This window comes from Colobus angolensis, unplaced genomic scaffold (assembly GCF_000951035.1).
Source record: "Colobus angolensis palliatus isolate OR3802 unplaced genomic scaffold, Cang.pa_1.0 Scaffold403, whole genome shotgun sequence".
Classification (NCBI taxonomy): Eukaryota; Metazoa; Chordata; class Mammalia; order Primates; family Cercopithecidae; genus Colobus; species Colobus angolensis.
This window is the reverse complement of record NW_012117411.1, coordinates 611,315-633,445: the sequence shown is the minus strand read 5'-3', so window position 1 is coordinate 633,445 and position 22,131 is coordinate 611,315. Positions and strand designations below refer to the sequence as shown.

General features: G+C 38.7%; 1 protein-coding gene across 1 annotated transcript in view; it reads left to right on the top strand.

Moving 5' to 3' along the window:
• The window catches only part of DOCK4 (dedicator of cytokinesis 4), a 477,639-nt gene that overhangs the window by 208,010 nt on the left and 247,498 nt on the right, over positions 1-22,131 (top strand). Inside the window, exons 5-8 of the mRNA XM_011955954.1 lie at positions 150-246; positions 5,215-5,363; positions 10,014-10,098; positions 17,083-17,234. Of these exons, the coding sequence (XP_011811344.1) occupies positions 150-246; positions 5,215-5,363; positions 10,014-10,098; positions 17,083-17,234 (483 nt within the window). The remainder of the gene's footprint in view (positions 1-149; positions 247-5,214; positions 5,364-10,013; positions 10,099-17,082; positions 17,235-22,131) is intronic.

Genomic DNA, 22,131 nt, shown 5'->3' with positions numbered 1-22,131 from the left:
CACTTTAACTTACAACCAGATCCTGGTTACTGTCTGCAGAATGAACAATAGCTAGGCAACTTTCTTTCCTAGTTATCTTTTAGAGTATTTAAAACAAAATTGTTGTCTATGGTATTTACATATATACTTTTTCTTTTTTAATTTCACAGACAATTTGAAATGGTTATTCCCACTGAAGACTCTGTTATCACAGAAATGACATCAACATTAAGAGACTGGGGAACCATGTGGAAACAACTCTATGTGGTTAAGTAGCTTTTTAATGACACGATTTTTCGGGTAAAGAATTGTTTTAAGAAGTACATGAACATGAGTAAGCATTAACTAATATAGCACCTTCTGCAAGTCTCTAGGACTCCTTGGGGATATAGATATTAACAAGACAGTCTTGTTGCAATCTCTGTGTCCACTGAGCATGGGTTTTGTAAGTTATTTTTCAATACCACAGGAATATAAAAGATGATTTTTCTGGCATCTAACCAAATAGGATGGTTTACGTGGACTATTGTTGAACCTCCTGAATATTTTAATTTTCAGGGAAAAATAAAATTCAAGACAATTTTGATGGCAGTGGTATTTTATCAAATTCAAATTCTATAAGTAATTCAAGTATACTGTAAATGACAGACTTCTTAGCTAGTATCAATGAGAATATTCTAAATATACTAGAGAAAACAATGTTTCTTGAGGGGAAAAAGGATCTGTGTTTTGGAGATATGTAGTATATATTTATTTACTTATTATAAGTAATCACATTGGGAACTTATATGGCAAATCCCATGGTAAGTACTCTTTGATGCAGTATCTCCTTTAATCCTTATTACCACTCAAAGAAATAATAATGATAATCACATCCAGCTTATAGATGAGAAGAATGAAGCACAGAGAGTGAAGTAAAGTAGTCACCCTAGATCAAGTAATGGGAAAGTGGCTGAGCTGGGGTTCTGGTGTGAGTGTGGTGCTCTCACTCTGAACCCCAGTGTAACTGCGGAAGTCTGGGGGTGGTGAAATATTGAGGAAGACCCCATGCTATTTCTTCTTTTATTTTTAAAGAAATTTGTAGAATAGTTTAATCATTTGAAGGGATGAATTCAAAATACAAACGTGTACTTATCCTGACAAAATGATTTAAAACAGCCTGTCAAAGAAAAAATCCAAATTAGTGAGGGACACTGGCAGAATGATAGTGTTTATTGTCTGTTACATCTAAAATGCAATAGGGTATTTCATCGAGGCAAGAAAATCTTACAAAGTCACTAGTGAAAACCTTTTGATGTTGGACTTCTCTGTTTAAACCCTCCTGGAGCTGGTAGCTTTAAGACTCACTATGAAAATCCACAAGACAACCTTAGATGAATTGGCAGAGCATAGGTTTTGCAAATATAAAGTCAAGATAACCAAACTCGAGGGCTCTGTGCTAGGGAAGTGCAAAGAAATGCAGATCTCCTTTTTAAATTTTCTTTTTTTTCTCATGTTGGAAAGAATTCAACATCCAAGTATTATTTCACTTAAAGTAACATTGTGCTTGGCACTAACACGGAAAAAGAAACTATTTGAAATGCTCAAACCACTGCATTCTAAATACCTGACTTAAGAGTTATAAAAATAATGACAGTGTGAGTGTTGTCAATAGCTGAACTAGAACACAAGCACTTTTCCTTTTATGTAGCTACTAGTGGAGACCAAAGTTGGATTTCCTCTGGATTCTGCCTTATCTAGCTATTTTCACCTGTGTTCGAGGTTTCAAATATCTATTTTGGGGACAGACTTTGTTGGTTTGAAAATCTATGTGTTGTAAACTCTACAAGTAACCTCCTCTCCTCCTAGTGTTCTGAGTAACTGGGAAAGAGATACTTACCTAAATGTTTCCCTGGACACTGGAATGGTAGTTACATTAGAAGCAAATACTAAGTTTTACTCAGAGGTATTAGATTTTTGACACCGGGAGTGAAGCTACCTTGGCCATGTCAGACCTTTGGTTTCTCTTTTCCTAACGTCAATGTTTTGTCACAAATGTTTTGGTTCAAGTTCCTCATACTCAAGTGTGTTTAGGTTATTGTCCATCCTCTTTGTCAACAGTTTTAAGGCACCTAGCTTCTCTACTGGAAGATGTTTGATGAGGGCCGTAATATTTTATAAATTGTTAGCAATTTATATGACAATGCTTAGCATAAAAGCACATGGTGAATGCTTGAAACATGCTAGTTGCTCTTTAAATAACATTGCTAAGGACCTAAATAATGGTCTTTAAAAACACCACTTAATAATCAGTAATGTAACCATAAAAAGTCTAGGAGAAATATAGCAGCCATCTTTTACTGAGTACTTTTGTGCAGGCCTTGAGCTGGACATTTTACATCTCTCTTTCCTGGGGCTCTGCCAGGCACTTTTTATTCTTGAATCTTATCAATGATAATTGACCTAGGGTCTCATGCTGAAGCCTGAATCTAAATCTAAGGCTGCTGCTGCCAAAAACTGTACTGTTTTCATTTTAAGGCAAATGAAAGCTCATCCCTTTCTAAAACACTAAAATACTCTCAATTAACTTTTTGCTATATTTTTTATATATTTCCAGAATCTCTTGATATTATTTTATTCTAAGGGTTTAATATTGTACCCTACCTGTTTTCATTTAGCACTAAATCAAAAGCATTTTTCATATAGCTGAATAGCCTTCATAATTATCCAATATTTAAAGAATCATGATTTTATGACTAGATGTTCAGTTGTAGACCTTTTTCTTACACTAGTAGGGCAAGTTTGCTGGCCAGGCCTGCAGTATGTCAGCATTCTTGCCACACCTGGGTTTTCTTCCCTCAATGGAGAACTGACCAACTGATTTTCGGCTTTATAAGGGATCCTGCAACCTTTTCATCTTAGTGTTCTTTTAAACTTAATACTAGAGATGACATCTCAGAAAATCAGGTCCATCCTACCAAACAACTACAGAATGCCTTTCCCAAGAGAAGGCAGGTGACTTTCTCCCTGTGACAGTCAGTTCAGAAAGGTGCTGTCTCTCTTCTTTGCTATATGAGATTTGACTTGTTTAATAACTTGCTTATATAATTTTATTGACTTGGGTGGACTTTTCCTTCCTACACTGACTTCCCCAAGTGTTTCTTGATCTTCACTGCTTATTATTTTGTATCACCTATACACAACCTACCTCTTGAGATCCACAAAAATTAACATGTTTAAATCAAGCTCTTCATTCATGCATTCTCCAGCTGCTAGGGATACACAGGCAGACGGCCATTGTGATTGAGCACTTACAGGCACAGGGAGGACATGGACACTGAGCAGTTAATTACAAGAGTATTGTGTTACAGTGGCCTTGTAATGGCTTGTATGGGAGTGTATAACATGAGTTAAGAGTGAGAAGCAATAGAAGAATGGGCTCAATAGAGTGCTTTCGGAGTTGAGAGAGAAACAAGATGATTTATATTGAGCAGGATCAGGGATGGCATCCTGGAGAATGCTTTTGGTTCCTCTGGCTAATTTGTCTGACCTGCACATCACATGAACATTCTTCAAGACACCAAGTACTGAAAAAGCAAATAACACGTCACTACTTTTTAAAATAAAAAATATGTGATGACTGAATGTCTTTACCCATCACCCAGAATTTGATATCTCTGGCAGTTTACAGCTGTAGAAGACTTTAGATGGATGATAACCTCAGTACTTTCATATCACTACTCATGAAGTCCACTCATAATCTTTGAAGAAAGTAAAAGCGTAGCTACTGGTTAAGAAAGACAAAGGGTAAATACTTAGATAAGATTTACTCTGACCGGGCACGGTGGCTCATGCCTGTCATCCCAGCACTTTGGGAGGCCGAGGCAGGTAGAACACGAGGTCAGGAGTTTGTCCAGCCTGGCCAAACATGGTGAAATCCCGTGTCTACTAAAAATACAAACATTAGCCAGGCATGGTTGCGTGTGCCTGTAATCCCAGCTACTCAGGAGGCTGAGGCAGGAGAATCGCTTGAATCTGGGGGGCGGAGGTTGCAGTGAGCCGAGATCACGCCACTGCACTCCAGCCTGGGGGACAAGAGTGAGACTTCGTTTCAAAAAAAAAAGATTTACTCTATTGTCTCTGGGGTAATGGATATATATTTTGGTTTTGGGACAGAAACAGTATTTGTAGAGGGCGCATTCTGGACCAAGCCCAAAACAATAACAGTACTCTAGTACTAGTAACAGCTAATACTTACATATTTTTTCTGGGTCAGGCATCATTCTCAGAGTTTTAATAACTCATTAATCCTCACAACCACCCTGGGAAGTAGGTACCATAATACCTGTTTTACAGATGAAAAAACAAGCACAAAGATGTTAATGAATTGTCAAAGCTTTTTCAGCCAGTAAATGGCAAAACTGAAATTCAGATTGGAGTTGTTTGGCTCTAAGTAAGTTGATGTTCTCTGCCACTGTGCTGTAGTGCTCTCTGCACAGTTGCCACCACTAATCCATAAAACAGCCTTGCAGAAAGAATGTGCTGCCCATGTACAAACGACAGAATTGATACTTAAAGTCTATAACACTAGTAAGTGACAAAACCAGGATTTTAACTTGTCTGCTTTCCAGTAAACCACAGAGCTTAAAGGAATTTCACAGGAGATTATCTTGAATCTCCACGATTGTTTTAAAAGTAAGAAAGAAAGCATTACCTTTTTAAAAGTCTAAATACTGGCCCAATAATAGCAGTGCATATCCATCAATGAATGAATTTGTGTGCCCAACTTCTGAAAGGGGATCCAATAAAGTATTGAAACCAATGTGCAAGAAATATAATTGGAAAACAATGTCTTCCATTTCATCAGCTTTAGTTGCATGCAGCCATGGCTCAGAGAAGGGAGAAAAGAATGTGAGCAAAAGTGATCAGGGAAGGTTTCCTGATGGAGGTGGAAGTCAAGCCAAACCTTCTGGGATAGTAGCATTTGAGTAGTGTTTAAAAAATAAATAAAAGGAGCTCTTGAGAAGTAAAGTTGCATTTCTGGACGTGAGAGCAGTGTTGTGAAACTTAGATGAAGTATATAGAGAAGGCAGCGAGTGTGTTTGAGGACAGTGAACGAACAGTTTGTCTATTAACAGACATCTGTCCAGAGTGGCAAGCCCATAGTGGAAGGGGCCCCTTCCCTTTCCTTTTTGGTTACCCCACAACTCAGTATGGAGACTGACTGCCAAATCTCCACTTGTTTGTATTTCTTAGCGAAATGAAGGCGATCTCTTCCACCGGCTGTGGCACATCATGAATGAAATCCTGGACCTGCGGCGGCAGGTGCTGGTGGGCCACCTCACCCACGACCGGATGAAGGACGTGAAGCGCCACATTACTGCCCGCCTTGACTGGGGCAATGAGTGAGTATTGAGCATCACAGGGCGGCCTCTAGTAGGTGAACACAACGAAAGTGACATAGGCCTGAGCCAGAACGTGGTAATGTCACTGGAAGCAATCCTATGGGCTTTTTCATGTTTCTTGTTTTTGGAGGCTTAGTGCGAACTGTCATTGATAGAGCCAAGAACCATTTCTTGTCAAGCTGGTATGGGCAATGAAATGCCGTTTGTTGTGTAGTATGATATGTGGCCTGATGGTGCGGACATGCTCGTGGAAAATGAAATGTTCACAGCAATGAATTAGATGTGGCTTCTGGCTAAAATGGATCCTATTCTCAAATAGGCTTTAGGTTTGGCATGTGGATTTGCTTTTAAAATATCTCTCTTCCATATCATGGTAACAGGTCACCAGTGTAATCTGGAGGGAGACACTAATATTAACAGCTTCTGTGAAAAGTCCTATGACAAGTGCACTGGTGGGGCCTTTTATTGTTGCTGTGATTAGTCCTGTACATACATATTAGCTACTTTGAGGAGCTGCTTGAGAGAATTCAGCAAAAAGCTGTTCTTGACCAAGATTTATTTTTAAACAAAACCGTAAGTGACTAATTTAAAATACCAGCCATGTACTGAAATGGTAAATCTAATCACTGAAAGCTCTGACCAAGGCTGATATTGTACTAAATGCGAATATTGACATAGAAGTGAGAAATTAGAATAAGCCACCTTTGACTGAGATCCTAGGGTTGCATGATGTTTAGGTTTAAAGCGGTGACATGGTTCCTTAATAACCCACATGGCCGTATCCTCCCTTCTTTTCCTCTCTCCAAATCCACATTTGCTATTTGGACCTTCAGAGGATCTTAGGGCAACAGAAGAAAATGGAAAGCAGACAGAAATGAAGAAAATGAGGGGAAGTGAACCACGGGTAAATTTGCCTCTTACTGAATGTGGAAAAACCAATTTGAAGCAGAATGCCACTTCCCATTACCATAGGAAATCACTTTGTCAGAAGCCAGGTTTGATTCTTCCCAAGATGTTGCACACTCTGAATGTGAATACCCAGACCTACTAACAGATTTTTAAACCTCCATCTCACTCAGAGGACTTCTGGTATTTTGTTGAATAGGATGTGCCATTCATCTTTTTACAGACAATGAATAGAAGAGCCCAATTGATTTACCTCTAGAAGATTCATTCCTGTGAGAAATGAAACAGGTACAAATGTGGAGAGGCAGCAAGAACACAGGACTGGGAGCTCTGCTTTCTTAGGACCTGAAGCAAACTCCTTAACCCTCTTCATGTCAGTTCCTCATCTGTTGAAGGAGGAAGTTGAACTAGAAAAGGCGCAAGGCCCCTTTCAGCTCCAGGATGACATTTAAAACACACAGCACCTCCTAACAGATTAGACTTGCCAGCCATTTACAGGGAACTTCCCATCCTGCCATGGGAATGAATTTCACAAGAGATTATCTCAAATCTCCATGATTGTGATGTGAGGTGGAATGGGAGTGGGAGGGGTCCATTGGAGCGAGATCTTTGCTGCCTAATGTTTATTTCTTTATTGTTTTGAAAAACCTTTGAGGATTCTCTGAATTATTTTGGGTCTTAGTTATTATGCTGGTCCTCATTTCAAGGACTAGTTTGTAAATAGGAAGAAAGTTGAAGGAAGTTAGCTTATCCAAAATAACATAGGAATGTAGATCAGGCAAGAAAATGATACTTCTTCAGTTTTATGAAAGAAAATGATGGCAGAATGAAAAGGGGAAGAAAGGAAAAACATTAATTATGACTGAATCATGATTCAGTTTTTGACTTACGTAAGTTCTGGCTTGTACTTTGGGCAGTTCTGTGGCTAATTTATGATAAGTCGGTAAAACATTGATGCATGAAAATGAGCAGTATAATTTATTTAGATCATCTTCAACTTCATGAATTTTCTGAGCTATGATTCTGTTTTCTTTGAAATTCTTTGACTGTTTATTTTAAAATAACTTACAGTACAGAGATTATGAATTTACCTTATTCCTTTAAGTATACATTTGTTTTCTTATTGAATAGTGCTCATGGAAAGCAAATTAAGATAATCTCTTGCCTATTAAACTAGATGAAATTGTCCTGCAAAATAAGCCAGCAGCACATAAATCTCTGGATGAACACCAATTAATAATGTGTTCCATCTCACGTTGTATATCAAACTATTGAAGAGTAGTGAAGAGAAGCCCTCTTGATGTGGGAAACTTAGGAAGAAGAGATCATTAATCTCATTTCCGAACAGGGCCAGCAAAAGAATTGGTCTTGCCTAGGAACCTCAGACAGCACTAAAATAATGGTACATGTTTCTGTTGCCCATAGAATCCTACAACACCATGTTCTTTGACTTTTCTGCTAAGATTATGTGGGAGGAGGCAATCAGTTAATCCTTTCTTCTTGATGTCACAGAGTAGTTTAGTGACTGAGTTGATATAAAACATGACGCTCTCCCTGTGTGATCTCCTCTCATCATCTCTCTCCCCTGCTTGCCTCATTTCTCCTTATTCTTTGTAAAGCACTTCTTTGATTTTACTCTGTAGGCTAGGAAACCTCAAACCATGGGAAGATATACCTGGGAATTAACAAAATCAAATAGAAACAAATAAGATTCTTCATAACCAGGACGCCAGGAAGCCAACAGAAGCCGAACAATCAAGACTATGGGAGAAAAATACTTGTAGATTACAGGTTTCTGAGGCTGCAGAATTTCTGCACTCATTCTGCAGCCATGTAGGTCACCTGTGTTCACGTATCTTATCTTCCTCCTGCGTGTGACTGATGTCTGAATTTCCAAGTTCAAATTCTCAAAGAGGGAATCTTATTGATAGCCAGAGTCTAATACTCCTGTTTGGGCTGAGCATTGTATACCAGCCTCTCGTAAGCTGCTGGCCAGTCTTTGGGTTATTTGTCCTTAGGTCAGGTGCTTACCCATGGTCCAATCAGGTGCGGCTTAGGAAGGGGAGATGGTCAAATGACTACCTTGTCTACCACCACCACTCTCAGCAGAGAATGTGGGTGGAGCAGCTTCTGATAGGAGGAGCTATGAGTAAGACAGGTATCACACATGGTTATATGCCCTCTTTCCTTTGCTAAATGATCTTCATCAGCAATATTGACCCAGTGTCAGATGATAACTTACACTGTAGTACAGTGGTTCTCTTTCAGAAGGGAATGGAGAATGGAGAATAGACCCTATCAGAATCCCTGGTGAGATACAGCAAGGGGGAACATGGACATTTTGAAAACAAATCACAGTGCTTGTTGTGAGTTAAAAATTCAACTAACATTAAATAATGGGTGTGTGAATTTTTCTCTAGGTTTCCCAAAGAGAAACATCATTTAGGAAAATTGAGAAACTGTTTTAGTATCTGAAAGACAGCTCCTACTGTCAAGGAGGTGACAGCTTTCTAATCTTCTTAAGAACAAATAGCCCTCAGGGTAGCTGGGGCAGTGCCTGGCTTGAAGTAGGTGCTGAATTAATAAATTTTACTTATGAAACGTTAATGAGATTTTTGGGGAGGGCATGGAAGAATTTCAGGTTTTTTTAAATACAAAAGTAAGCAAGCTGTGGTTCTATAATTGGAAGTGTGATGCCAGAAGGCTTCCGTGTTAGAAAGAGTGGTGATGTGAAAGGGATTCAGAACAAGTGATCCTCAGAGAACTGAGCATGCGGTCTTGGATGTGGTGGTTGAGGGGCTCTGCTAGAGAAGAGGGTATCTTGGCCTTGATCCATAGGGCATTACACAGGCATTGTGTAGCCTTTGAGATGATTATGGAGGGTTAAGGAGATGAACAGAACTGTGTGGCATTGGTGTCAGCATTGTAATGTGGGTGCCCTGGAGGGGATTATGCTAGGAAGGTCGCTAAAGGGAAGCTAACCAGAATAGAATTAGACTCATGTTCCTCTGTTGATGGGAAGACATCACAAGTCAGTTGCTACACTTGGTACCTCTAAGGCTGGATATAACCTTAGAATATTTCTCAGCACAGCAAGCCACATGTCAGCCACAATGAAATCTGACATAAAGGGTTAAACTTTTCTGCCAGCCCAGGCCCACAACTCATTCCCCATTTCCATTTCCTGCCTTTACTGAGTTTTTCCTAATGACTGACCTCAGAATTTGCTGTAAATAAGGACCATGCACAAGTTGCCAGAGATTCATATAAGAAATGTATTGCCTCTGGGCACAGCTAGGTATACTGGTGCTAGGTAAAATTCTAAAGGCCAAATTTCCCTCCCCTCAACTCCAATTTCTAGAACCACATGATGTCTAGCTCTAGTTTCCATTCACTCCAGTGTGGAAGGCCTTCTTTTGTGATAATTTGAAGGGTGCTGAGGCCTCACACCATATGGTGCCGAGGCCCCCAGTGGCAGGAGCACTCCACTGAGAGTGCCAACCCATCCCTCCTGGATTTGCTTGTCTTTCTCACCTTCTGTGTTTCAAGTTTTGCCCAGTGTCCAGCCAAGTTATGTTGTCTACCCCAACTGTGGTAACAAGTCACACAAGGTAAAATCTATGGGTGAGAGAAGCATGGTGGGTGATACATCTAATTTCCAAGTGATGTAGAAAAAACAATTGTTTTTTAACGTATTTTCATGGAGATAACTTTCCCCCCAAACTTTTGCAATTTGTTTTCTAGACAACTGGGACTGGACTTGGTGCCTAGGAAAGAGTATGCAATGGTGGATCCAGAAGACATCAGCATTACTGAGCTCTACCGATTGGTATGTACAGGAAATCTTGGCTCCCAGCCTCCCTGCTAATTTTCTGGTTTCCATGACACTCCTCATACTTGCTTGATTTTGTAAGAACAGGATGTTCCAGGATTAATTTAGAGAGAGTAAAAAGACTTGAGAGCTGAGGTGACCATGCCCTCAGTACAGTACTGAGACACTTTACCTGTCTAAGAATAACGTGGTACTCTCCAGTGGGCCCTCAACGCCCAGGCACCAGGAAGTCAATACAAAAACGTTTTCAGTTCTTTTGTAAATCTTTCTACTTTTTGCCTAGTCTAGTGAAATGTTTACAAGTCACGCATAGTTATCTGTTGTGTTTGAGGACCATTGTGACTAATGGTGTCTAGTCTTAGCAGCATGTTAACCCTCCTCCTGCCCCCATTAGCTCTATATACATATTTGTGTGTGTGTGTGTGTGTGTGTGTATACGTACATAATAGCACTATATACACCACCTACTGAAACAGTCTCTTAGTCTTCAACTGCTGGACTTTACACCCACCCTTCCCAGACTCCAATCCATTCCTAAGTACTGAAGCCTGTGAATCATCCTAAAATATTTGATCATATTGCCCATCATGGTCTCACTTATGACTTGAGTTTTTTTTCTAGCTACATGGTAAGTTAAAGTCCTCTTTTTTTGCTTGGCATCCAGGTTCCCCAAATCTGGTCCAATCTGCCTCTGTTTAGCCTTGTATTCTTAAATAATTATATGAAATGTACCTAATATCTTGATATTAGCTAAGTTCTGAAAATCCAAAATCAGAGAAGAGGTGGTTGGGATGGGCTTTCAAAGACCATCACCTTAAGCATAATTGTACTTTGATCTCATTACTGCTGCTTCTTACCATAAAGTTCCAAGAAGGACTGCCTATCAGAAATAGTAGACTCCTTTTTGGATGATCCTGCCTCTTTTGGCATATCTTTCCAAGCTTATTTTTCTGATAATAATGAGATATTCTTAACCTGAAGATTATCCATATCTGAAAAACGTGCAGGAAAATTTCAGTAAGTCCACTGGGGATGTGTCTGATTTAAGAAGGCAGTTCTTAATATTGCTTTCAGATTTTTCCATGATCATCAAGTTGATATTCAGATTATCTGCACTTCATTGTGTCATTTGGAATCAATTCCATTTTTTAGAGGATATTCTTTATGGTATATTGAATTTCTTCAGAGTGGTGTTGTGTGCTGCTTGCCTTCATGACATCAGTGCTAAACAGAGTATCTGGCATGTAGTGAGAACATAGTTAGAGGTCAGTTAGTGGGAGGCGAAGAAGGAAAAATAAGAGCATTCCACATTAAAGTCATCACTGCCTCTTAGCTTACATAACAAATATAATCTGTACAGTTTGTCAGTCATATCCTCTGATGTGGCGTCTTTATTTTTGTCCATTTATTTAACTTATTGAACATCATATGCTCTCACTTTTAAGAACATATCTCACTTAATTTTTAAGTTCCTTTAGGGAATGCACTGTATATACCTCTATATGTTCAAGATAGTCTTGTACAGTGCTTTTGCACTTAGTAGGCACCCAGTCAATGCTTTGGAGATCATTAGGGTATCATGAAAAGACTGTGGATTATTGGCTCCAAACAAGTACGTTTGCAATCTGTCTCTTTCTTTTTCCAGTTATTTGCGTCTTGGATTTATTATTTAATCTCTCAAAGCCTCCATTTATTCATCTACTAAATGGGGAAATAATTATTTTCATGTTTATTATAAAGATTAGACAAGAAAATATATGTAAAATGCCTTTCCTTGACAGATAATATTTGCACAACACGTAAGCATTTAGTCAGTTTTCATTCCTTTCTTTTCTTTATTTCATCTGCATTGGAGGGCCAACAGGGTAAAAATAATTGATGCCTCATATTAGGGTTAGATTTGGCTGTGTCATGAAAAAATAAAAAGTAGAAGCTAAAACATGATGGAAATTTATTTCTTAGAGTATACAAGTTTAGAAACAGGAATTTCTGGGTTTGATTGTGGTTTTATGGTGTGAAAAGGAATCTACAGCCTTATCTTTCTACACTGAACATGGCTTCTGTCACCAAGAACACCTCTAAGTGCAGTATAGCTGCAAGAGTTCTAGCCATCATATTTGCATTCCAGGCAGTAGGAAGGAGACAGGTTTCTCTCAGTTGATTCAAATACTTTAATGAACCTTTCTGGAAGTTCCATACAACACTTGGACTTACATTTCATTGGCAGAGCTTAGGCACACCCCTGTATTTAGTTGAGTATATCAGGTATTGGATGAATAACTGATGTCTGACGCAAATATATTTTATTTTCCTGAGTTTGATTTTGTGCATATGTAATTTCGTCTCTCTTCTTTTCATGTAACATTATGTATGGGATGGCAAATTGATTTCACCTCTTTCGGCATTCCAGTTTATTGGTGGTGGCTGCCTAGAGTGCAGTGTTGATAAGATTCCAGGGTCTCATCTAGGGTCTCATTGATTAGCAATGTTGGCCTTTGGTGGGAAAGACAGCAGGGGATATTTTAGTATGTTACAGCTGAGATCCTAGTTCAAAGCCTTCATTTTACAGATGAAGAAAATAAAACGTGATTTGACATGAAAACTTATTTTCTCCTCAGTGCTGGTTGCACTTGACTATTTCCAAAACAAAGATAGTAGCCCAAGAACAACTCAAATAATTATCAGCTTCAGAAGAGCGTGTGCTTTTCTTTAAGACAGTTTCTTTTTCTTCCTTTTTTTTCTCTTCAACTTTTATTTCAGGTTCTAGGGTACATGTGCGGGTTGTGCAGGTTTGTTACATAGGTAAATATGTGCCATGGTGGTTTGCTGCACAGATCAACCTATCACCGAGGTATTAAGCCTAGTATCCATAAGGGAGTTTCTTTTTCAAGTTTCTGTTTCTATCCTGGCCTAGCAATAAGATTCCCTGTAGCCCTGGTGTTTTTCTCTGTTCAACATGAAAGTGACGATTGATTTCACCAGGGAGAGTTGGGAGGCACCATCACCAATCCCTTGTTGTTGTTTGGCAATTCATTGTCACTTTGGGTTGGTTAAATGGCCCAACACAGAGGACATTTGATTAATTGTTGCTGCTTTTCTTCTTTTACCTCTTCCTAGTCAGTGTTATGTTTGAAACACAAGTCTTTGCATCTTACCAAATTCGTATTGCATCATTAGAAAAAAAGGTCTCACTTTAGGTTCTTGATAGCCCTGTTAGCAGATCTTTCTCACCTAATTGTGTTCATGTAAGCAGGAAAAGTGCTAAACCTCACAGTGTTAGCATATGTCCACTTAGATATTTTGGTTTCGTGCCAAAGGCAAGATTTTAATCCTTCTATAAATAAAGGGAACCTTATTAGCCAGCTTCTCTCCTATTTGTGCCTGCAGGTTTCTATCTTTTTGGAAACCTTTCTTGGTTTTGTAAGATCATGCATCTGCTTACTCTGCAATCCTTACAAGGTTAGACTAGCAGATCTCAGATGGAACACAGTGGTTCTCACATGCAGTTTCAACTCAAGAGGATATTTGGCATTGTCTGGAGACATTTTTGATTATCACAACAGGAGATGGGAAGGAGAGATACTATAGGCATCTGGTAGGTAGAGGCTAGGAAAAGCTGCTAGATGTCCTACACAGCCCAGGACAGCCCCTATAACAAGGAAATATTCAGCCTAGTTGTCAATAGCCCTGAGTTTGATAAACCCTGATGTAGACAGTTCATTCAATAATTAATGCATTATTTGAAGATTAAAAATTTGAGTCAGTTAAATAAATCTTTAGGATGAATCTGTTTCTTTCCCTAATCAAAGAGATAGTTCAACTGTTAAGCACAGTTAGAGTAACTGGTAGGTGCATTTGTAGTCACAAATTAACTCAAGCTCTTGAAATGTGAACCTGACTTTTTAATTTTATTGTAATAATACTTTCACAGAGATTTTTTAGCAGTTTGCCAAAGTACTGAATTACCAAGAGAAAAAAAAGTAATCATAACCTACTAAGTCCAAATGGGTCCTAGACCTGAAGGAATAGTGGGGATGGGAAGAGGAGTATTTTCAATGCTGGAGTGTGCCAGATGTGAGGGCCCATGTTAAATGTGCAAAGGGCAGAGTCAGGCAGGCTTATTATTAGCATGCATTCAAAGAACAAAAGTTCCAAGACCATCATTACTCAAAAGACGCAACAATACATTGTTTAGTTTGCTGTGATTTGCATCTGTCTGCACGTGATCTGGATCAGTGATTCTCAACCCTCATTGCCCATTAGAATCACCTGGGGAGCTTTTAAAACTACCGGTCTCTGGACACCCCCCCCCAGCCCCTAGAAATTCTAATTTAATTGTTCTGAGATAAGACCTGGGCATAAGTATTTTTTAAAAGCCCTCTTGGGGACTTGAAAGTGCAGCCAAGGTTGAGGACCACTGATCTAGATATATTGGATTCATTGCACAAGTAAAGGAGCTAATTTTTTCTCCTTAATTCTTAGTGAATGTCATGATTGATGCAGGGAACTTTACACTGTTTGAGGTTAAGAGCGGATATCTCCTTAAGGTCTATTCTTTTCATAAGGTTTTTATATCTGTTTCTGTAGCTCTGGCCTTTAGTAGTCATTCAGTTCTTCATAGTAGCTTGTGCTCTGTTACCCTTTTAAGTAAACATATGTTTTTCTTTTAAGTAAATCAGTAAATACAGTAGCAATTCTGGCGGGGTGGAGGGGGAATGGGGATGCCTTGTGAGTTAGAGATGTATTTTTTATGAATATATGATGCCACTTTTGCCACAGTTAAAAAAAAAATTGTTAAAGCACAAAGTAGAGCAACCTTTATAGAAAACAAGCCAAAATCGTTCTTCTTTCCTACAGTTAGAATATTTTTCTTCAGGAACCTGTGTTTAGTAATTACAGCCCACACATGCCTTAATGCTTAGGTCTACTTTTAAAAATGACTTACTTACTCTCCACTTTTACAAAAGAGATTCCCAGTGTACCTGTTGAGAATACAGTGATTATAGATGAATTTAGCTGAATTTTTTCTACCCTTTGCTTCTCAAGTAGTTCAAAATAAAAGTTTTAACTTTTAAGCATGAAAAAATTCTAGTGATTTTATGTTGAATTAACACTTGTAAATTTACATGACATTTTGGCTTCAGAATTTGGTCATTCAGTAGTTTTTGAACTCAAAGGCGTAAAAAGATGGCTAATGTAGACATGGGGTCATTTATCCTTCAACAAAGGCTGTGGCTCTGTTACAATGAAATTGAAATCCCTGAACTATTTTTTTAATTGTTAAAGTGATCCAAAAGAGGTAGTTTTTTTAAATTAGTCTGTGCTATGAAAGTGATAATCTTCCACGTTCTTAGCACCTGTTCTATTAATACACAAGCCTAGCCACATGTTTTTCCTGTACTCTTATCCTGAGTCAGTATTACGCGAAGTGTGGTCCAAGAAATGACTGGACCGTGAACTGTTGGTCCAACTATACAAATGACAAGTAAATGATTAGAAACCTTTATGGCATTTGACATTGCCATGGCATTTTTATTGTGTTTCATGAAAGAATCAGTCTGCAGCGAGTTACAGGGAGAAACAACCTGGTCCCTCACTGCAAACAGTTTGAGGAGTTCTAACCTAGATAGGTAAATCCTGCACCCTCCTTAACTCTCAGCTAAAGTGCCGTTTTCCCAGGATTCCTGCCCAGTCTCATGTCAAATCTCCACTTTTATACTCTCGTCATAATATGGATCTTTAGGCCGGGTGCAGTAGCTCACACCTGTAATCCCAGCACTTGGGCAGGCTGAGGCAGGAGGATCGCTTGAGTCCAGGAGTTCAAGACCAGCCTGGGCAACATGGTGAAACCTTGTCTCTACAAAAAATATGAAAATTAGCTGGGTGTGGTAACACATGCCTATAGTCCCAACTACTCTGGAGGCTGAGGTGGGAGGATCTCTTGAGCCTGGGAGGTAGAGGCTGCAGTGAGCTGAGATGATGCCACTGCAGTCCAGCCTAGGCAGCAGAGAAAGATACTGCCTCAATAATAATAATCTGGATCTTTGCTTCATTCGTCACAGTTGCAGTTTTACATGTGTATGTGTGACAATTTTGTTCATGTCTGCTTCCCTTGGTAGATAGATGCTCTGTGAAGGTGTGAACTATTTCTGTTTTTGCTTCTCATTGTGTTTCCAGGGCTTGGTACCTAGCAGATACTTGAATGTATGTTGGATGAATGATCATCCCCATATTATCCTCCTTCCTCGACTTGTGGATGATTCTTTTTCTCCCTCAACGTGTGGGAACTCACATCGCTTGTCTTGTTGCCCAAGTTGAACCTGCACTGGCTGTATTGAGGAAGGGACTCAAGGTGGACACAGATGCTATTCTTAGCTTTAGACACCTTTCTGGCTTTCCTAGGTCTCTCCCTATAACTCCACAGCAAGTTAGAAACTATGATTTGCCACAGCCTGTCTCAGACAACTACCACAACTTTACAATTTAATATCACCTAAAAGAACTTTTAATTATGAGTAATGAGAAGTTATAACTTAGATATAATTTAGTCTGTTTTTTAAAAAGATGACTAATAATTTGTTCTCATCTTGGGAGTTGATAAGGGAGCAAAAGAATCCTTTGAACTTCCTGCTTCCTGAATCTACTCAGTGAGTTGTTATTTTCACATTAATGATTTTAAAAATTCTTCAAGCAAGGTTCCTTGCTAATCTATAAACTTCACGGTTTCTTATTTTAGAAGTTGGAAGAAAATTTGAAATTTAACATCCAAAGTTAAATTGGATGTCTTCCGGACTATTTCTCTGTCTATAGTCCAAAAGACATAGAATGTATATTTTGCTGTGGATTTAGATACCAAATCCACAGCAAAATAAAAAGTATGGCATAGGACATGACAGTCACCCCATAGCTAACTAGTTTGTTGGGTCCTGTTATTTCCTTCAGTCCATGCTGATCATGTTTTTGTTGGGGGGTGTCATTCAGATGGAACATCGACATCGGAAGAAGGACACCCCGGTGCAGGCCAGCAGTCACCACCTCTTTGTCCAGATGAAGAGCCTCATGTGTTCCAACCTGGGAGAGGAGCTGGAGGTCATCTTCTCACTCTTTGACAGTAAAGAGAACCGACCAATCAGGTACCTGCACGTGGAGATAGGGTTTCAATGTCTTTATGTTAGAATGGAGCATATTTGTGCTTGGCAAGCTTTAAGATATATGATCTTGTATACTTTTTACTCTGTCAGCCTCAATTTTCTCACCAGTAGAACTCTGAGTTTCTAAGCTCCCTATTCTTTGGATGTTTCTGTGAGGGATGATGAATGCAGCATTCTTTGAAAAATTCAGAAGGGCTATAGAATCAGAATAATCAATATTAAATGGAAGTATGGCATGGATATCAAGTCTGTTATTTGTTTTAATTATTTTGTATTGGCAACATGAAGAAAATACAGAATCTCTGGAGAAGTTTGCTTATCACAGTCAGCATGCTGTATCTTTCAGATTTTCAGTAAACCATTCTGTTATTCTTATCCTATCTGGATCAAATGGTTTAAAGAGACAACTAAATACTTAGAAACCTTCCCATTAAAGTTTCAGAGCTGTGAGATGAAACCAATTTTCACATATTTCTTTTTCTTTCTCAGTTCTCTGAATCTTACCTATTACAGTTCTCTTTTGGTTCTCTTTTCTCTTTTAGTATTTAGGAAAAGACATATAGTGTATCTTTTGGTTGTTACTCGGAAGTCTCAACTCTTATTAAAACTTTTTTGTCTAAAATTTTTAATATTTGTTTTCAAGTTAAGCACAAAACTTGCCATCTTTTAGATTAAAAATTTCACAGTTAAATTGAGAATTCAAATTGAATCACACAAATCACACATAATGACCCAACTATACCATGCTTTAAAAAAATACTTTTCAATAAACAGTCACAATTTTAGGCAATACTGAGTCTCATATATACATACTCGCATATATATACACACACATATATATACACACACGTATATGCATTCACATATATATATACACACATGCGCGCGTGTACGAGCACACACACACATATGTAAGTGTGTGTGTATATATATATATATATATTTTTTTTTTTTTTTTTTTTTGAGATGAAGTCTTGCTCTGTTGCCCAGGCTAGAGTGCAATGGTGTGGTCTCAGCTCACTGCAACCTCTGCCTCCGGGTTTCAAGTGATTCTCCTGCCTCAGCCTCCTGAGTAGCTTGCCCAGCTAATTTTTGTATTTTTAGTAGAGACGGGTTTCACCATGTTGGCCAGGCTGGTCTCGAACTCCTGAACTCAGATGATCCACCCACTTCAGCCTCCCAAAGTGCTGGGATTACAGGCATGAGCCATTGTGCCTGGCCTATTATTTTATACACAGAAAATAATCTTGGAGTAATTCTTTTCTGGTAAAGTAGTTTTCTTTTTCTAGGGAATATGTGTGAAGTTTATTTTTAATGCAGTTACAATCATAAAATCTTTGTTGAATTAACTTATATCTTAGTCATTATCTACTATTAAGTGTACTTTTTATTTCTTGACAGTGGACTATGACCATAGAATTTAGAAAGGGGTGTTTTTGTGCACCAGGGACAAAATTTATGAGGTGTGGAAATAACAGTGGCAATACAGGTTTAAAATCTACTTTCTACACTATTAGAGGAAATGAATCAGTGTGTTAAAAGAACTTTGCCTCTTTACAAATCCGCACTACTAAAAAGGGAAGTAAAAGGCATGAAAAACTGATCCAAGTTACACTTTAGAAATGTGGAAGATTATTTAGAGATACTTGTTTATATGTCGAAGTGTGTCTGGTTTATGGGTAGTTTAGTTTACAAAATCTTTATAACATTGTCTGTATAATATGTGATCTCTTTAATATGCTTTATAAACTATATGGAATGTAAAAGGAAGAACTGAAGTTATTCTTTTGCTCATTTCTGTTAAACTAAAGTTTTTTTTGTTTGTTTTTGTTTTTGTTTGAGACAGAGTCTTTCTCTGTCACCCAGGCTGGAGCTCAGTGGCACATTCTCGGCCCACTGCAACCTCCACCTCCCGGGTTCAAGTGATTCTTGTGCCTCAGCCTCCTGAGTATCTGGGATTACAGACACTCGCCAGGACGCCCAGCGAATATTTGTATTTTTAGTAGAGACAGGGTTTCACCATATTGGCCGGGCTGGTCTTGAACTCCTGGCCTCAAGTGATCCCCCCACCTTGGCCTCCCAAAGTGCTGGGATTATAGGCATGAGCCACTGTGCCTGGTCAGCTGTTAAGCTAAAGTTTTTGTGGAATACAAACTCCCCTTTGCCACTAGTGCTCAAATTACATTATCATAGGATTGTAGTAATTTGGGATTAATATTAGCTTGTCTCTAAATATCATCTCATTGTAAACATTTTCCAATTTTCTCAAACATTCTAAATAGGTATTGATCTTCAGAGTGCCCCTTATTTTATTCCTATATCCTTAGCAAAAGTAAGATAATAACCCGGGTACAGGGTCTGCCAAAATGGTTCAAGCCAGGAGCCAAGTAGTTTTTCTGGTCTGTAATATGGCTGGGCTGCCGTGCCTGCCTACTTTCCCTGGGTCTCTCCCTCCGCTTTTCCCTCTCTTACTTCTGCCTTCACCCTCCCCTTTTGTCACCCTCCTCCCCATCCCTTTTCCTCCTTCTCTCTCTCTACCCCCTCCACCACATAAACACACACACACACACACACACTCACACTCACACACTCCTTCAGTATCCCACCTGATCTGTATTGATCCTAGGAGAAATCAAGTCAATCCCTTCCCACTGCTTCTCCTCACTGCGTTTGGTTATCTGTGGCTCTCACCTCTCAAACTCACGATCACCATGAAGGTGATTGGCCAAAGAATAAGAATCACAATATATGCTTACTAGATGTTTGGAACAGCCTCAGATTTATCTTCTTGATGTTTCTGAGGCCTCAGGCCACACAGTGATTGTTTTCTTTTAGGAAGTGTTCAAAACCTTGTAATGAGTCAGTTTGGTTCAATCTGCTGGGAACACAGGGCAGTTCACCGTCCCTGCATGAAGAAGCCTTAGGATGCACAGATCTGAAGACTGGGCTTGACTCTTGTCTCTGCAGTTGATGGTGACTCTGCAACCCTGACCCCTTTACTTCCTTCTATTTTTTTTCTTTCATCTTGGAACTGCTAACAGTTCTTGCTGCCTTCATCCCACCTGGCATAGGTAATGAGTATCAAATGTCTGCATCTTCTCAGAAAAAAGTACTGTGAATGTGAGATGTGATTTTAAGGCATTGTTATATTTCTTCTTATTTATGAGTGTTTTAAAATTTTGTATTTCTTTTAAACTTTTTATTTTAGAAAAATTTCCAACATACATAGAAGTAGACTATTGTAAGGAACCCTTATGTACCCTCCACCAGCTTCAACAACTATCAACAAAAGTTTGATCTTGTTTTAACACATTCCTTTCCAATTTTCGTCTTTACCCTAGATTATTTTGAAGCAAATTCCTGACCTCATAACATTTTCAAATGTAAAAAAGGGAACTCTAAAGGAATTATCATCTAACAAATTAATATTCCTTTAACATCATCAAATATTCATTTGCCATTGGATTCAGATTTCCCCTATTGACTCATAAATATTGTTTTACAAATTGTTCAAATTGAGATCCAAATAAAGTCCATATGTTGCAGATAAGTCTTATACATAAATTTCAGCTCTAGCTTCCCTCTTCCTCTTAAATTCCTGGAACTTACTTGTCATTTGGTTTATTTCTTTTTGAGAGTTCAAAGTCTAATTGCAAACATTGAAAATCAGTGGACAAAAGATAGTATAGTTAAGTGAATGCTTGTGTTATTAACTAGGAGGGTTAGTGCTACAATTTACAAAAAGTAAAATGCCAGAGGAAAAGAAGTCATTATACGAAAAAGGCACTTGCACACTCATGTTTTTAACAGCACAATTTGCAATTGTATTAATATGGAACCAGCCCAAATGCCCATCAGTCAATGAGTTGATAAAGAAAATGTGATATATATATGCATGCCATGGAATACTACTCAACCATGTAAACGAATGAAATAATGGCTTTCGCAGCAACCTGGATGGAATTGGAGACAATTATTCTAAGTGAAGAAACTCAGGAATGGAAAACCAGACATTGTATGTTCTCACTCATAAGTTGGAGTTAAGCTATAAGGATGCAAAGGCATAGACTTTGTGAACTCTGGGGAAAGGGTGGGAGGGGGTTAGGGATAAAAGACTACACATTGGGTACAGTGTACACTGCTCAGGTGAAGGGTGCACCAAAATCTCAGAAATCACCACTAAAGAACTTCTTCATGTAAAAAATTTAAAAAAATAAAAAACAGAAGGACAGAGAACTAGAGATGTGATAAAACATATGATAAGTGTTAATGATAGAATCTAGGTAGTATGTATATATGTATTCACTGGAAATTTTTTTATTTCTTTATATTTAAAAGTTTTCATAATGCTAAAACACTTTTTAAAAAAAGTAAAATGCAGTCTAAATGATCTTTGTGGCTTCAGTCTGGCCATTGATCACAGAACGTTACCTTGTCCAGGTACAGGTGGAGGGAACAACATGTGTAAAACCTGTAGAGGACGGATTAGGAAACAAGGTGTTTATTCCTCACATAAGACAGATAACGGGTTAGTACTTTGAAAAAAAAAATTCTCCTTTAAGAAGCAAACAGCCAGCATTTATTGAGCACTAACCATCTGCCACACTCTGTTCTAAGTGCTTTAAGTGTATTATTAGCACCAGTTTTATAGATGAGGAAGCCAAGGCACCGAGAGGCTAGAGAAGATGACCAAGCTTCTGTAAGTGGCAAAAGGCTGAGCAGAGCTGCAGACCCCGTGCTCTGGCCCAAAACCTGCCCTCTGAACCACATCACCAGCAGTCGCATCAGAATCACTGCCTAAGCACTTCAGTATTTGTCTGAAAGTTTCCATAGTTGAACAGGATTTTATTGTCCAGAATTGGAGCTTTAGAGACTGAAA